The sequence below is a fragment of the Thalassophryne amazonica genome, chromosome 2 (assembly GCF_902500255.1).
Source record: "Thalassophryne amazonica chromosome 2, fThaAma1.1, whole genome shotgun sequence".
Taxonomy (NCBI): Eukaryota; Metazoa; Chordata; class Actinopteri; order Batrachoidiformes; family Batrachoididae; genus Thalassophryne; species Thalassophryne amazonica.
Genome location: NC_047104.1, coordinates 58,986,204 through 59,003,685, shown reverse-complemented (window position 1 = coordinate 59,003,685; position 17,482 = coordinate 58,986,204). Strand labels below are relative to the sequence as shown.

The 17,482-nt window shown below is 42.4% G+C and overlaps 1 protein-coding gene across 4 annotated transcripts in view; it reads left to right on the top strand.

Moving 5' to 3' along the window:
• Window positions 1-17,482, top strand: part of nptnb (neuroplastin b) — a 132,831-nt gene that overhangs the window by 89,668 nt on the left and 25,681 nt on the right. For all 4 annotated transcript variants that reach the window (XR_004564838.1, XM_034186540.1, XM_034186529.1 and 1 more), the window contains exons 2-3: window positions 2,556-2,903; window positions 7,490-7,664. Coding sequence is in view for 3 of the 4 variants with exons in the window: in XM_034186540.1 (XP_034042431.1) it covers window positions 2,556-2,903; window positions 7,490-7,664 (523 nt within the window). In the remaining variant the exon portion in view is untranslated. The remainder of the gene's footprint in view (window positions 1-2,555; window positions 2,904-7,489; window positions 7,665-17,482) is intronic.

The following is a 17,482-nucleotide window of genomic DNA, read 5'->3' as shown; positions in this document are numbered from 1 at the left end:
ATATACAACACATTGCTAAAATACCCTCGGTCATGTGAGCATGCAATCAGTGAAAGAGTGTGTAGAAACGAATGTGACCTTTTGACCCCTTAGAATAGTTCAAAGTTAGCCATCTTTGAACTTGTCCAAGGTCTGTGTCCCAAGAATGTTCCCTGTGAATTTGAAGACCCTGGCAGTAATAGTACTGATGGACACAAAGCCTTAGCAATACCTGATGGCCATATTTTGGCCTCAGGTAAAAATCAATAATAGAAAAAAAATGTAGTTAAAAACATGTTTTGCTTTGCTAATGTTTTTTTAGTTTGATATTTATTATATGTAAGTATTTGTTTAGCCGTCGAGTGTGAAGCGTCTAGGATGAAAATCAGCACCTCCAAATCCGAGGCCATGGTTCTCAACCGGAAAAAGGTGCTTTGCCCTCTTCAGGTCGGTGGAGTGTCCTTGCCTCAAGTGGAGGAGTTTAAGTATCTTGGGGTCTTGTTCATGAGTGAGGGACGGATGGAGTGTGAGATCGATAGACGGATCGGTGCAGCGTCTGCAGTGATGCGGTCGCTGTATCGGACCGTCATGGTGAAGAGAGAGCTGAGGAGGGGGGCAAAGCTCTCGATTTACCGATCGATCTACGTTCCGATCCTCACCTATGGTCATGAGATTTGGCTCATGACTGAAAGAACGAGATCGCAAGTACAAGCGGCCGAGATGAGTTTCCTCCGCAGGGTGGCTGGGCGCTCCCTTAGAGATAGGGTGAGGAGCTCGGTCACTCGGGAGGAGCTCGGAGTCGAGCCGCTGCTCCTCCACGTCGAAAGGAGTCAGTTGAGGTGGCTCGGGCATCTTTCCGGATGCCCCCTGGACGCCTCGCTGGAGAGGTGTTCCGGGCACGTCCCATTGGGAGGAGGCCCCGGGGAAGACCCAGGACACGCTGGAGGAACTACATCTCTCGGCTGGCTTGGGAATGCCTTGGGGTTCCCCCGGAGGAGCTGGGGGAGGTGTGTGTGGATCGGGAGGTCTGGGCGGCTTTGCTTGAGCTGCTGCCCCCGCGACCCGACTCCGGATAAAGCGAAAGAAAATGGATGGATGGATGGAAGTATTTGTTTGTCAATGAAATAAATATGTGCATAGTATTAATTATAGTGTGTGAAGACTTCAGTGTAAACAACAATGGAGCAGGGTGCCTGTTCCATTAAATTAATGTTCAACAAGATAGATCTCATGAAGAGTAACAACTGCTCTTTTAAGCAAATGGGAAAATAAATGAATTATAAGAGGGATAATTTAATAAATAGCATTGGAAAGTATTCAGAAAGTGTACCTAACTGCCACTTCCATCCATTATCTACACCCGCTTACTCTAGTCAAGGGTCACGGGGTGGCTGGAGCTTATCACAGCAAACTTGAGGTGTGAGGTGGTGTGCACCCTGGATAGGGTGCCAGTCTGTCACAGATAACTGCTTCACCACCGACTAGGTCATAGCCTGCCAGTCAAGCAAAAGTAGGCTAACATAATAGAATCTTCAGAATACAAAGATAAATTTCAGTCACATGGAAAAAAGCTAAACAGTGTATAATTTGTTTTTGTGAATAAATAGTCATGACCTATCCATACAGAAGTCCAGAAGAAACAATCTTCCCTCTGTGATTCATGATTCATGATTTAAAAAAAAAACCCTTTTTTTGCTGTCCTATCCTTTGGTCTGAGGCCAATAACTTTCTAATAGCTTCAACTGAAATCCATGAGTGGAGATAATAGCTCCGTGATTTTACGATTGATGACTCTCACCAAACCTGCAGAGGAATGCACATTATTAAACAATGCTCTTTTGTCTGGATTCATAAATCCAAAGTGACCTCCACTTCTCTGACAGAGTGCTGTCATTGAAACGTCAAAGCTAAAGGGAATCATTTCTGAACCTGAAACACTGATTATGATGAATGGACCTCACTGTCTGTGCAGCATGCTTATGCAGTAGCATAACAACAACACACCGAAGGAAGTTCAGTCGTGAAATAGGGCTGGCGTTGTAGTTTAGAAATTAGATGGGTGATTCTCCACTTTTTTTGGTTTTCGCATGTAAAAACAATCCCTCAGACAATGGATGAATGACCCTGGTTAAAATGTTCTTTGTAAATATTTCATGACAAGGTCTGCTCTGTGGGTTTAATTTATCTTTATGGTGATTACTGATTTGAATATTTGGTGAGGACAATACATGTTTTTTCTCAAAAATAATTTCATGTCTTTATGAGACTAAAGAGATTAAAGGAAATATACCACCTCTACTTATTGACATGAACTTTGGACTGGTTGACTATGACCTCTGAAAGTGTTACAGCCTTTGCGTGCCAGGCAGCGCTGACAATGACTTGTTTTCCACCTATCAATGATTTGAAGCTTGCTTCTTTTTAATTTAGCTTTAATCATCCTCTCTTTTGCTTTTATCTACTTTAATACCTTTTAATTTCCTTCTCCATCCCTTGACCTTTCTACACCTTCCTACTGCTCCAACCCTCTTCTACTCTTTCCTTCCCTGCCATCCTGATGCACTTTTCCTCTCCAGCTGGGTTTGTGAAGTCACCAATGTCTGAGACTAAGCTTACGGGGGACACCTTTGAGCTGTACTGCGACGTGATTGGTAACCCCACTCCAGAGATCCAGTGGTGGTATGCGGAGATCAACCGAGCCGACTCCTTCAAGCAGCTGTGGGACGGAGCCCGCAAGCGGCGGGTATCCATCAACACGGCCTACGGCACCAATGGGGTCAGTGTGCTCGGCATCACACGCCTCACACTGGAGGACTCCGGGACCTATGAGTGCCGGGCCAGCAACGATCCCAGGCGCAATGACTTCCGACAAAACCCCGCCATCACCTGGATCCGTGCCCAAGCCACCATATCAGTGCTACAGAGTGAGTGGTCTATGTCCTGTAGTACGTAGGTGGTGAACACCCTACCGACTCCCTGTCTCACTCAAATCTATACAACCTGTGAAGACCCCACCCTTATAAGAATAGAACAAAATGCACAACCACATTCATTTTCACTATTATAATGTTAAATAATTTCCTGTTACATTTTTGTGTGTTGGTCAATTTTAGTTTGCTAAAGTAAACACCCTGTTTGTCACAAATTCCCTTGAGCTTCTTTTAAAATGACCACAAACCCAGGTTCTTGACTCGGCCTCTGTCTACATTACTCTCTTTTTCCACATGCAACAGGTCTTTTCTTTTTCTTTTACTAATCTTTTTTACACGTCTTTCTATGATATTCTGATCATTACCTTTTTTCCTCTGTATGACATTTTCACTCATTTGCTTTTCCTAGGTTTATTTGCCATACTTAACATTAACTCGTGTCTGTAGTGTTGAGTGGATCATTTTATTTACTTCAAAGCTCCGTCTGCGAAATCCAGCAGTGACGTAGTGGCGCTTTGAAGTAGTATGCACTTTTGATTTCCCTTTTCACTTTGGGCAGTAGAAATGGGACTGTTGGAAGACACAAGGAGAGAGTGATTTCAGGAAGAAGAAGAAAAAAACAGGTATTTTCTGCTTTGAAATTTGTGTTTGGTTATCCAACAAAAAGAATAAATCCACATCAAGGTGTTCAAAGTTGAATTTGTCTTTTGGACAAGACAGATTTCCACCAGACAATCTCACATGACCTTGTGCCTTCTTAACCATTAAGCGTGTGACAGTGAATCAGTAATGACATTATATCCTTTAACCCTCTGCACCAAGTGCACAAACATTCAAGCAGAATTACAGCAGGACTTTTTCATCTGTGCATGCTTCAGTGCTCTGACCAGTGGAGCACGGGGAAATATGGAATGTGGTTAGTCATAGCGAAGGTCTCTGAGAAGCTTAGAGGGGTCTAACCCAGACTGACTCTTCCGAGTCACTGTGAGTCAACTATTTTGAAAATCCTGATTTGTGTATTGAAAGAGGTCTTGGTGCAGTACTTAATTACTTGTGTCATTTACTTGTCTACTTTTTGCAGCTACCTTGTAGCAAGATGAACAAATTAAATATACTTGAACAGAAAAGCTTAAGTATTAAATTCAAATTCTCATACAAAATATTCTGTCATTACTGAGGAGTCCATGTTCTTCACATATACATGTAATATATTTTAGTTATTGCATGTATATTACAAGCAATGTGACTATACATTTTGCAGCTAAGAAACACGTTGTTTGGTCTTCTAGTTCTGCTTAATTTAGTTTGTGATTGTGACGTGCTCTAAAGCAATATATACATATATGTGTAATGATTCAGTACTGTGTGCAAAGCTTCTCATTTTTATTATTGGAATTTGTGTTTGTCAGTAAAGTATTATATTTTTCGTACAACTTGCACAGCAGGACAAAGATCCACTAAGTTACTTTTTGTAAGTGATACTTTATCCAAAATATGTTTTTCTATGAATATGAATTTCTAATCACCTCATCAAAACAAAACCTGTGGCTGATCAGCTTAAATTCATGGAGGATTTGAATTAATAAGACTGGCCATATGTTTTCTAATTGTCCATAGAACCTCTTCTATAGTCTCTGTATGGGCCCCATCACACTCAGACGAATACCATGAAGAACGCACTGTGTCCTGAAAATTTTGATGAATGCAGTGGGGACATCAAAATGAAAAAAAAAAAGCCATTTTCAAGTCCATACTTTGTCCTGATTGCGTCCCTGCCATGTTCTCACAGCATCTAATAGGTTCACAATAAAGTCTTACCGCGCATACGATGTGCAATTTGTTCTTACACAACGTTCGTACTATGAAAAATCACATCGCACTACACACATACCACAATCTCACTGTGCCCATCTTGTCTTTATCACTACTGTGCCACTTGCTGTTCTTTTTACATTAGTTTTGCAAGTTTTCTTGTGTCCACATGTAGGTTCATCAATAAATGACTGTCAGAAAAACTCACTTCTTCTCCAGCCAAAGGTGTCCGTCTTTATTAAACACATACTCAGTATGCTCTATGCGCGCGTGCATGCATGCTTTGAAGCGAACCTTGATTTGTATGAACAGGTGGGGGGAGGTTTTTGTGTGTGTGTGTGGGGGGGGGGGGGGTGGGGGGGGGCGCTGTGTTTCAGCACCAAGGACAGCAAAGAGCACATTTCATTCGCAAAGCAGTCCACAGACTCCCGCTGGGAGGGCTTGTCCATACTATACTTGTGCTACGTCAAGTGAAGTCCCTACTAGGTTTAATTGCATCATTAATACATCAATGCAGTCGCTGCTGTGTCCTCATTAAGTTCTTATTGCATTGTAATTCAACTATGGAGAGCACACCACACCCTTAACACTTTCTACTGTGTTCCTAATACAGTGTGCAGGTTCCTCCCAGTTTTTAGCAAATGTTGGAGAAATGTGACTGAGTGTGATGTGGGTTTAACTGAACGCTGTATTCCAAAAAAAAGCAATAACCATATTGGCCCGAATACAAGATGACCCTGATTATAAGATGATCCCATATATTTTAGATGTGTATAACAACAACAACAAAAACCTAATGGCTTGTGTAGGTAAATATGGTGTTATGTTTTATTCCCTATATTATTATCATGCTCCTCATTTCACCATACAGATGGATAGATGAGAAGTGATAAGTCTGCATGAAAGCTCTGAGACGTTTCCATGAATGTTTTGATACTTTTTCCTCATTCCAAAAACCTGGTATCTCCATTGGAATAGAGTATAACAGTCATGAATTTCAGCTGGCCACAACCACAGCCAACGTGCTTGTATAAATGGGTAATTGATACTTCAGAAATACATATGGGTTGTTCTTTTACCAGTGGATTTGGAGAGTAAAAAATGTAAAATAATGTAAACATTTGTGTGACTTTGCTTTTGCTTGTGTGTATGTGCCATTCGGCAGTTTGCATCGCAAATTAGCAAACATGTTTTGTTCTTGTTCAGCTATATTATTCACTGTGCATGGCTACATGCTCAAGAGGATTTGTGTGTGTGTGTGTGTTTGTGTGTGTATACTAGCACAATATACTGCATATTGGCATTAATTTATAATGGCTTACATCTTATGTTGTAATGTGCCACCTGAATGCCTGCGTTGCCTTTTACAGTGAAATGCTATTCTAAACATACATGATGCCTGGACTATTTATCTGCTTTGACACAAATTCTATGACACAAATTCTTAAAAATAAGTCTTAATATAGATACCCTTGACATGCAAGCTACACTGGTAATGTAAATGAGCTATCATATAATCTGATGAAGTAATAACTTCAAAAAGCAAGACACTGTATTAGATGATCTTTATCAGTTAAAAGCCCCTGAATAATAATCTCAAGGCAACACTGAACTGTCAGCAGATGAAAGGTTAATCAGGCTTATGCTACAGTACGTCTCACTTTAATTTAACACAACATATATTCTGTTAAATGCTGATCTAGTGAGAGGTTATCCAGGAAATAACTCATTTTAGGTTTGTAGAAGGTGTCCTACAAACAACCTTATGGTTACATCGCCTGTGGGACTTTGTGCCATTTTTGCTAAATGTTAATTTATGTACCTCATGTTGTTTGTTTAGGCACATCTCAAAGATACTATTAATAGCACAAGTTTTTGCTTGCGGGAAAGAGATAGAAGATATGGGGGGGGGCAGGGGAGTGGGGGGGGCATATATCCTCTTAGCCAGTGAGCATACAGAGTTGCTTAAAGAAGGTATTAGACATACTAATAAAGAAGTCACTCGCCGGTCTCCGCTGACTTTATTTGTCCCCCCTCCTTTTCCCTTGCAGCATTGACCTGTAGTAGGATTATGACGCTTTTCCACTCCGCTCCCCCCCTCTGGGGCTCCATCGTTGCCATGGCTGGCCCGCCCTTCAGGAGGAGGGAGAGGAGGAGCGGGGGGAGGCAGGGCGGAGCTAGCGATCTGATCACTACTCACTGCAGAGCAAAGGGCGCCTTGCTCCCATATGACACCTCCCGCTTTCCTCAATGCCCTTGAACAATGGGCCGTGGTATTGTTTAGCAAAATCTACGCATGTTCGAGGGTGAGGTCATTTACGTAATTACACGGTGTTAATGCATATCTAATATCAGCTGATACCTGCTATTTACTTTCACACAATTAATTAGGTCATTTATATTTGTGACTTTTTACATGTATGTACCTGGAGGCTAAATTTAAAAGAAAAAAAAATGTTTTCAAAGTATAGCTGTATTGCCAAAGAAACCTAATGCGAGGGCTGGAATTTCTTTACACAATGACTCTTTTTGTCTAAAAGAAAGAACTTTTTTGATTCCTCCTAAATATCCACATTGGTGCAGCGCTGCTCATTTCAGCTGTTTTGTGTATTTATGTGTTTATTTGTTATGCACACTTTTGTCTTCACTTCATAGACACCCTCCTACACAGAGCTTACAAAACCAGCACACAGCCCACAGCCACTCCACTGTTAAAGCAGTGCTGAGCTCCAGTTCTGCGATAAGGTTTGACTGCCTCTGTCTTGCAGAACCAAAGATCAATGCTTCTGATCAGATCATCTTGCCATCGGAGCCCTCTGGTGGATCAATTATCCTGCAATGTAACCTCACCACTGCCCACAACGCACATAAAGAAAGCTTCTGGATGAAGAACGGACAGGAGATTCCCAAAACACGAACAGAGAAGAATAGCACAACATACAGGTGACAAAAGCTTTGCAACAGGAATGTCATTTTTCATTTTTTTTAATGAGAGAGGTCTTGTGGGTGATAAATGTTCCCAGCAATGTAAAAAGAGGCCAGGAGTAAACTGTCTGTTGCAGTATTTGTAGAAACAGTGATGTAACACAGGAAAATATTGAGACTGTCTAGTGAGACGCTACATCACAGATGTAAAGCGGTCATCTTTGGTTCGCCACACCCAGGAATATGTGTGAAACTTACACATTACAGAGCAGCAAGCAGCATTTTGTTAATACTCGCCGGCCTTGAATAAGAGCCTTTCATTTATATAGCACCAAATCACAACAAAGTTCCTCAAGGCGCTTCACACAAGTAAGATCCAACCTTATCAACCCCTGTCTCGCTTGGGCGCTGGGTATGCACACGGTTTGAAAATATAAACATCCGGGCTATTAATCAAGTAAATATGATATTTTTATATATATATATATACACTCAACAAAAATATAAACACAACACTTTTGGTTTTGCTCTCATTTTGTATGAGATGAACTCAAAGATCTAAAACTTTTTCCACATACACAAGATCACCATTTCCCTCAAATATTGTTCACAAGCCAGTCTAAATCTGTGATAGTGAGCACTTCTCCTTTGCTGAGATAATCCATCCCACCTCACAGGTGTGCCATATCAAGATGCTGATTAGACACCATGATTAGTGCACAGGTGTGCCTTAGACTGTCCACAATAAAAGGCCACTCTGAAAGGTGCAGTTTTGTTTTATTGGAGGGGGGATACCAGTCAGTATCTGGTGTGACCACCATTTGCCTCATGCAGTGCAACACATCTCCTTCGCATAGAGTTGATCAGGTTGTCAATTGTGGCCTGTGGAATGTTGGTCCACTCCTCTTCAATGGCTGTGCGAAGTTGCTGGATATTGGCAGGAACTGGTACACACTGTCGTATACGTCGGTCCAGAGCATCCCAAACATACTCAATGGGTGACATGTCCGGTGAGTATGCCGGCCATGCAAGAACTGGGACATTTTCAGCTTCCAAGAATTGTGTACAGATCCTTGCAACATGGGGCCGTGCATTATCCTGCTGCAACATGAGGTGATGCTCTTGGATGTATGGCACAACAATGGACCTCAGGATCTCGTCATAATATCTCTGTGCATTCAAAATGCCATCAATAAAATGCACCTGTGTTCTTCGTCCATAACAGACGCCTGCCCATACCGTAACCCCACCGCCACCATGGGCCACTCGATCCACAACATTGACATCAGAAAACCGCTCACCCACACGATGCCACACACGCTGTCTGCCATCTGCCCTGGACAGTGTGAACCAGGATTCATCCGTGAAGAGAACACCTCTCCAACGTGCCAAACACCAGTGAATGTGAGCATTTGCCCACTCAAGTCGGTTACGACGATGAACTGGAGTCAGGTCGAGACCCCATTGAGGACGACGAGCATGCAGATGAGCTTCCCTGAGACGGTTTCTGACAGTTTGTGCAGAAATTCTTTGGTTATGCAAATCAATTGTTTCAGCAGCTGTCCGAGTGGCTGGTCTCAGACGATCTTGGAGGTGAACATGCTGGATGTGGAGGTCCTGGGCTGGTGTGGTTACACGTAGTCTGCGGTTGTGAGGCTGGTTGGATGTACTGCCAAATTCTCTGAAACGCCTTTGGAGACAGCTTATGGTAGAGAAATGAACATTCAATACACGAGCAACAGCTCTGGTTGACATTCCTGCTGTCAGCATGCCAATTGCACGCTCCCTCAAATCTTGCGACATCTGTGGCATTGTGCTGTGTGAGAAAACTGCACCTTTCAGAGTGGCCTTTTATTGTGGGCAGTCTAAGGCACACCTATGCACTAATCATGGTGTCTAATCAGCATCTTGATATGGCACACCTGTGAGGTGGGATGGATTATCTCAGCAAAGGAGAAGTGCTCACTATCACAGATTTAGACTGGTTTGTGAACAATATTTGAGGGAAATGGTGATATTGTGTATGTGAAAAAAGTTTTAGATCTTTGAGTTCATCTCATACAAAATGGGAGCAAAACCAAAAGTGTTGTGTTTATATTTTTGTTGAGTGTATATGTGTTTGTGTGTGCGCATGTGTGTATGTCTGCTTTTTTTTTCCTCTTTAAGAGGAATTTTTTGACAGCAGCAATTTGTACTTTGGTGAAACTTACAGACCTGTAAATGCTGTTAAACATACATGTTGAAATGTCACATTTTTCCTCATGTACAGAGTTGTTTGTCAGAAGAAAATGTTACATGACCAGACTTTTCTGAGTGCACTCCCTGGCAAAAATTATGGACTCATCCCACTTGTTTTTCCTTTTTTTTCCAAGTCAAAAATCATTGATCTGCAGATTCATGTTGAGCGCTATGCATTTGTATTTTGCATCAGTACTGCGCAGTACCCCCCCCCCCCCCCCCCCCCCCCCCCCCCCCCCAAAAAAAAAGTAAATAAATAAAAGCTAACAGCTAAGTGTATCTTTTGCTCTGGAACTGGGCTACATCATGTCCCTGTGCGTTTGAGTCTTGGCCATCTCTGTCTTTGGACAAGACACATCATCTGTACTGTTCCAGTCCACCCAGCTGTAAATGTGTACTAGGCTGGGAAAGTCACCTGTGATGTACTGGTGTCCCCATCAGTATGATTTCATGTCACGGTGATTTGTTGTTAAAGTGAAAACTGTCAATTTCAGCAATGGGCCTCTGGACCTATAGAGGGCTTACATGTCTCTTTGTTGTGTTTTAACCATCTTATTTTATATCTTTTCCACATTCTTTTTGAAAAATTCTAACCCCTAAATCTGGCCAACCAAGCTTTGAACCATGAACTTTCTTGTTGTAGAGCAGGTGCACTATGCACCATTGCACCAGCGTACCGTACTTAAATAATCACGGTGTAATGGATCATAGCTTATTCATTGAGTCATGTACTTTATTAATTAATAGGGCAGCGCAGTCTCGTTTGAACCCCTGTGTGATATCGTGGGATCTGACCACTTCCGGGGACAGCCTGCCGTTGCGCAATACAAATACAGTATTACTTCTCACGGAAAAAACTGAAGCAGTTGCAAAAAGTGCAGTTTCTTGTTGGTTCCCAATGGTGGGGAGAGGTTGTCGGTAAGTGTTAGCCTACACACTTTGACAGAGTAGCTGTGGTCTCTCGCCTGCACAACCGCCTCGACTTGTTTGTGCTCCAGGTCATAATCAAACCGCAACACATGTCCACTTTCCACCGCATCGTCACATTTTCTTTGCATTTTCACTTTGTTTGCCGTATAATTTGCCCAAAAACTCAGAGAAAGTGCAATGTTTCTGATACGAGGGCTATCCCCGGATGTAGGATTATTGTGTCATATTTTAACCCTTTAGCACCCATCCTCAAATGAGACTGCACTGCTCAGTTCATTCATTCATGCATTCATTTTCTTCCGCTTATCTGGGTCCAGGTCACATTCGCAGCAGACTAAGCACCTCAGGCTACACTTCCCTATCCTCGGCCACATCCTCTAACAATCGTCATTATGTAAGTGGCTCAAAGTTTCTCGAATAGCATTTGAACGATCGGCCAATATTATTAATTTCCACCACAAAATTTTAAGTCAGACTACTGTTGGCTGCATCGTTTGGCTGATGATTTATATATTTCATAGCATGACACCAGGCAAAAATACCAACATCATCTCCTTGGCTAATCTAGATTTATGTTTTTATCACAGTATCATTTTTGTAAAACAAAACAAGCAAACAAACAGAAAAAAGAACAAGATGAGGGAGTTTTTCTCTATTACTGAGACCAATATCCGTGTTCACGAGGTGGTTAAGGTCTAGTCGTTACTCATGAGTGGTGCTTAGGATGACTTGTGTTATCATTTGGCAATATAAATAATTGAATTGTTGTGAAGCAAAAAAAAAAAAAAAAAAAGTGGGTGAACATTCTCTTCATGCGGTGAATCCATACTTTTTGCCTGGGGTTATTTAAGCTTGGAATTGAAATTTTCCTCATACTAAGATAAATTTTAATGCTGATTTGTTTCACTTTTTGGCTGCAAGGGTAATATTTATTCAGAAAAATGGGTATTCTCCTAATGCCACCGGAAAGTATTAAATCACATTTTATTAAATGCTGATCTTTAGCACACACTCACACAACCCTTGTAAATACTGATCCAAACTTTGAATACACCACCAAAAACATGCCAATATACTACTTTTAAAGTTGACAGTGTATCGAGAGCTACCAAGCCACATCAAAAGCCATAACATAGCCACAATGTATTGTGCACCAATATAATAACACAGTTTTCTGGCAGAAAGATAAAGTTTTACAACAATAATACATTATTGATGTAAATGTGCATGGTGCAAAGAATAAGCACAAGTAGACCTAGGACTGGTCCATAACAACACAACAACAAACAACTTAAATTATACAATGCCTAATTCAAGTTGGAAAAGTTTTTCTCTACCTTTGTGGGACTTTTGGCACTGAGAGGAGGAAGCTCGTCTCTCATAGTCCGGACAGTAGGAGCTGAGTGTCAGCTGTAAGCAGGCTGCAAGGTGATCATGGTAGATCTGTATTTTGACTTGATGCTATTCATGTGTGAAAAGGCAGACTCACACAAATATGTTGATCCAAAAAGTGCAAATTCTGTACAGTTTGTCTGAGTTTGGGGTACTTCTCTTTCTGCATTAGATTTCAGAATTGGCCATTCATGCCAGGTGTTGCTCTAGATTTGAGCTCAGTGTCATTTTTCAGTGTGAGGATCTCATTCTCAACAGCACAGCTATCCAGGTTGAAGAGTGATGCTACTTTGGACGTTATAGAATCCACATATTTACCCCAAATGGAAAACAGAAAAAATTGACAACAGGTTCAATGGATGCAAAGTCAGTAAAGCGCCTGCCAAATTCTGACAAGATGCTCTGCACGTGATCATCATAATGTGCACTCTCAAACTCCGCACAGTCTTTGCACTAATGCTTAAGTTCTGTGTCCATGTGTGGAAAGTTCCGCAGGTCACACTGTTGCAACCTGCTTCATAGCAGCTGTAACTTGCTTTTAAATGTGTTCATGGAGCTGATCATGTTGGTGATGTGTTTGTCTTTATCCTGCAACTCTAGAAGTTATTGAGCTTGTGAATTCAGATTGGTAAGAAAGGCTAAATCCAAGAGCCAATGACTGTCTTGTAGCTGTGCATATTCAGTGTCGCTTGAATGTTTCAGAAATTCTTTAATATGGAGCAACAATTCAGAAAACCATTCCAGAAATTTACCTCGGCTGAAGCCATCGAATGTCCCAAACAGAACATGCAATCTTGTTAGCCACATCCATCACATCTTCCATATTTAAAATCTTACCAGACAACCCATCCATCCATCCATCCATTTTCTTCCGCTTTATCCAGAGTCGGGTCGCGGGGGCAGCAGCTCAAGCAAAGCCGCCCAGACCTCCCGATCCACACACACCTCCTCCAGCTCCTCCGGGGGAACCCCAAGGCGTTCCAAGCCAGCCGAGAGATGTAGTCCCTCCAGCGTGTCCTGGGTCTTCCACGGGGCCTCCTCCCATTGGGACGTGCCCGGAACACCTCTCCAGCGAGGCGTCCAGGGGGCATCCGGAAAAGATGCCCGAGCCACCTCAACTGACTCCTTTCGACGTGGAGGAGCAGCGGTTCGAGTCCGAGCTCCTCCCGAGTGACCGAGCTCCTCACCCTATCTCTAAGGGAGCGCCCAGCCACCCTGCGGAGGAAACTCATCTCGGCCGCTTGTACTCGCGATCTCGTTCTTTCGGTCATGAGCCAAATCTCATGACCATAGGTGATGATCGGAACGTAGATCGATCGGTAAATCGAGAGCTTTGCCCCCCCTACTCAGCTCTCTCTTCACCACGATGGTCCGATACAGCGACCGCATCACTGCAGATGCTCCACCGATCCGTCTATCGATCTCACGCTCCATCCGTCCCTCACTCGTGAACAAGACCCCAAGATACTTAAACTCCTCCGCTTGAGGCAAGGACACTCCACCGACCTGAACACAATCCAATAAACCCAGCAGTATGTCCAACCATTGCTGGAGCCCCATCAGTTGAAATGGAGATGAGTTTGAAGAGGGGCAACTGGCTGTTATTAACAAATTCCATAAAAACTTGGAAAAGGCAAAATGGTCAGAAGCTCTTCTTAAATATTGATGTCATCAAAAACCATTCTAACAAAAACACATAGCTGAGCCACATCCACAGCATCAGTGGATTCCTCAAATTGGAGAGAAAAACACTCACGTGTCAGTATCATTCCTCAGTTGGCGTTCAATATCCTCCGCCATTCCCTCGCATTGGCGTGTAACAAAATTTCTTGATAGCTGTACATCCTGAATAGCAGACACGAGCTTTTGATTTTTAAAATCAGCAAAGAGCACATCTGCAGCTTCCATGAATGCTTCTTTCACAATCTCACCATCCTTGAAATTTTTAACTCCTGGACTTTTCGAGTGCGTAGATGTGACTTAGTGGAGAAATTTGCGTTTTAGCTCTTGTGAATCATCTTGAAATGCTGCTTCAAATTCCCTGTCTTCGGTATAGCCACATTTGCATTGCAGATAAAAGATGGATTTGCCATTTGAAAAAAAAAACACGAAAAAAATAATCCTCCTCCCACTTTGGATGAAGATAATAAGTTGGTTTTTTTTTTAGCTTCCACCACTGTAGCATTGCCTTACTCTCCATTGCAGCTTTTTGCAACCTTTTGACCCTGCGCATGCGCAGACAGAAATGATTTTTTCATGTGATCGAATGGACTTCAGCCCGTGATTGACTGGTTGATCGCAATCAACCTAAGAGCTCCTTCACACATAGTGCAAATTTTGTCAAATTATTCTGAAACAGCGTGAAACAGTTCGAATTAGCGCACCACGAAACATCACACATCACACAGGCAGGCGTGCACGATCCCGGTGCAACAGCTCGTGCACGCATCGGTGTCTTTCGAGCAAGAACACAGTGAGACCTGCTGCAGCTGCTCACACTGTGGGACAAGCTGCACCACATCACACTGCTGATGTGGAGGAAAATAAAATAAAAACCAGCTGTATAATTAGTGAATATCATTGGTTGATATAAATAATACATAAAAGGGGATGCGATGCCACTCACGGGATTTGAACCTACACGGTCTGATTACCAGATGGAAACTTTACCACTGCACCACAATCACTGTCTCATAACAGGAATGTGAAATGGTTAAAATCAACAAGCAGATAAGCATATTTTCTAAAAAAAAAAAGAAAAAAGCGCTGTGATAACTGACCAAATGGCGTTTGGTATGGCGTATTTCTGCGGATATGTGACTGAAAGTGGTGTATTTGTCATACTGTTAGCCTGTCATATGGTCCTGCGGCATGCCGCTCACTGTCCTGCTAGACAGATGTGACATTCAGATCACCCGCTGTGTGTCCACATGAACTGGTTTTCCGGTCCAGATGGAACAGTCTGCCAATGTGTGCACTCTCCAGCCCGTCGCAGAATCAATATATGTTTAAATGTATTTCAAAGTGAGGACAGCAAACACACACACGTGCTTGTGGTCAAAACACAGTGCATGTTCTGCAGCTCTGATGTCCAGAGTTGTCAATAGCTGCCACCCCCCCAACCATTCAGTGCACAGACCAACGTGTCACTCTGTGGTGAGATGAGAGGCGCTTCACCTGTGGGGGAGAGTGGGGGGAGAATGCGACACACGCGCTCGTGTTGTGGGGGAGCCGACACTCTGGCACATCAAATCTGCACTCGGCAACTCCACAGTTGTGGGGCACGTAAGAGAAATTTCACATCCAGCTGCAGACTGTTACCGTGTTAACAGCACGAATGCCACACATTTTCTAAGTGCCAAAAGAGCGGTGTTAAATGTCCGTTTGTGTCATCTAGAATTTGGCCGACACCTGCTGCGAGAGGGGTCGATGGGTGCACACAGCGCACACTCTCTCTTTCAGCCGCTGGTGTGCGCATATAATTGTAGCAACAGGTGTACGAGGCGTTTGAGGCAGCTACGAATTTACACGTTTTGCATACGATTCCTGCTTCATGCGCACTTCGACCAAATTCGCACTAAAGTGGCCCTAAGGCATGCGCATATTTTGGGTAGGGTTACCTTCAGCATGTCTGAAGAACTCTTAGCAGTTTTAATATTAGCGCCAATGCTCTTACAAGTACCTCTGCCATGTGTACAGTGGGTGATGTTTATGTTTTGCTCACTGGCCATTCTTTTAGAAATTTGGTAAAGATATGTCCAGGGTAGAGGCCACATTAAATGCTGGTTTTCGTCATCTCAAATAAAGGAGAACATGCAGCATTCGGTGTCACTGTTTCAAGTTGGTAAAACAATGCAGAGAGCAGGAAGTAAAGACCACGTGTGCCCAAACCACATGGAACCACAGCACTGCCTCCCTATTCTTGTGACTGCTGCACAAACCTGAACTGAGCATATCACAACTTTGCAAAACTGATAGGTGTTGTTGATTCTGAAGGACACATTATTGATATTAAAAATGTGCCATGTTCAAGTGTTTTTTCTAAACATTTGGATTTTCAGTAAAGTTTAACAAGTTAAACTCTAGATATGCATGTCCATTTAAACAGACCCAATTCAGTGATATATTTTCTGAACATTACACTTATTCCACTGACATTTTATGTAATTGTCACCTACATGTAGAGTTATCTTCTGTTTCACTTATTTTCATCCAATTTGATTAAACACTGTGGGTCCATAATATTTTTTCGTATCTAGTCTGACTCCATAGCAATATTTTGAGTTTAGGGTCAATTTTTTAGAAACTACTAAGCTGTCAGAGCAGTTTTTATTCTGGTTATTTGCATCAGGCAAATGTAGGGTGTTGGGGTAAGCATTCAATTTTTTAAATGAAAACTCGTGTGCAAAAGAAAAAAGAGAGAAAACAATTATCAAAGCTTCTAGTGAAATCCAAACATTATAATATCAGTTTATTGTTGAAACATATTGCAAAATTCCAGCTCATTTTAATGAAGACAACATATTTTTACGCTGGGGGAATTCCATAACAAATATTTTTTTTCCTTCTTCCGCTGTCTTCAGGAGTTAGTGCATGTGTGCATCCATGAGCTTTTGAAATTACCAGAAGTTACCTTTGACCTCAGATGATGCGCACACACGTAGTGTGCCCCCTGACATCCATGAGATGTCTTCTAAATCACTTCAGAGGTGTTACCTTGTGTAACATTGTTTTTAGATTTACAAGTGTTTATTTTTCACTTTTGCAAAACATATGAGGAACATATTAGATTTATACAGAAATAAGCTGTTTCAGAGCATTGTCCAACCACGTTGGAATATTTTGTTTGAGTGAACAGCCATCTGAAGTTACACTCTCTTCATTCTGAATGGCTGTCGTCGTGTGCTTCCCAGCATCCCTTGCACTCACTTTTTTTTTCTAAAACCGGGTAACGGGTGCTGTGCCTCCTTATTCTCTGCGTGCTCCCTCTTAACGAAATGCCAATTAAGGCCCAAGTGCCATGCACTTTTGTGACTAGGGTTGTTGTGAAAACAAGTGATTTATGCCACAGTCACAATTCTTATCCTTAACGATTAAAAATCGATTAAAAACGTTGAAAAATCGGATTTTTTATAATAACGGTGTCTCTGTTTTGTTTGCATCTCCTCACTGCCGGTCAGCGAGTTGCTTCTGCGCTTCTGTCTTGTTTTCTCGCAGGAGGAGCCAGAGAGTGTGTGTGCATGCACATAGACTGCGAAGAGTAGAGTGGACACCCT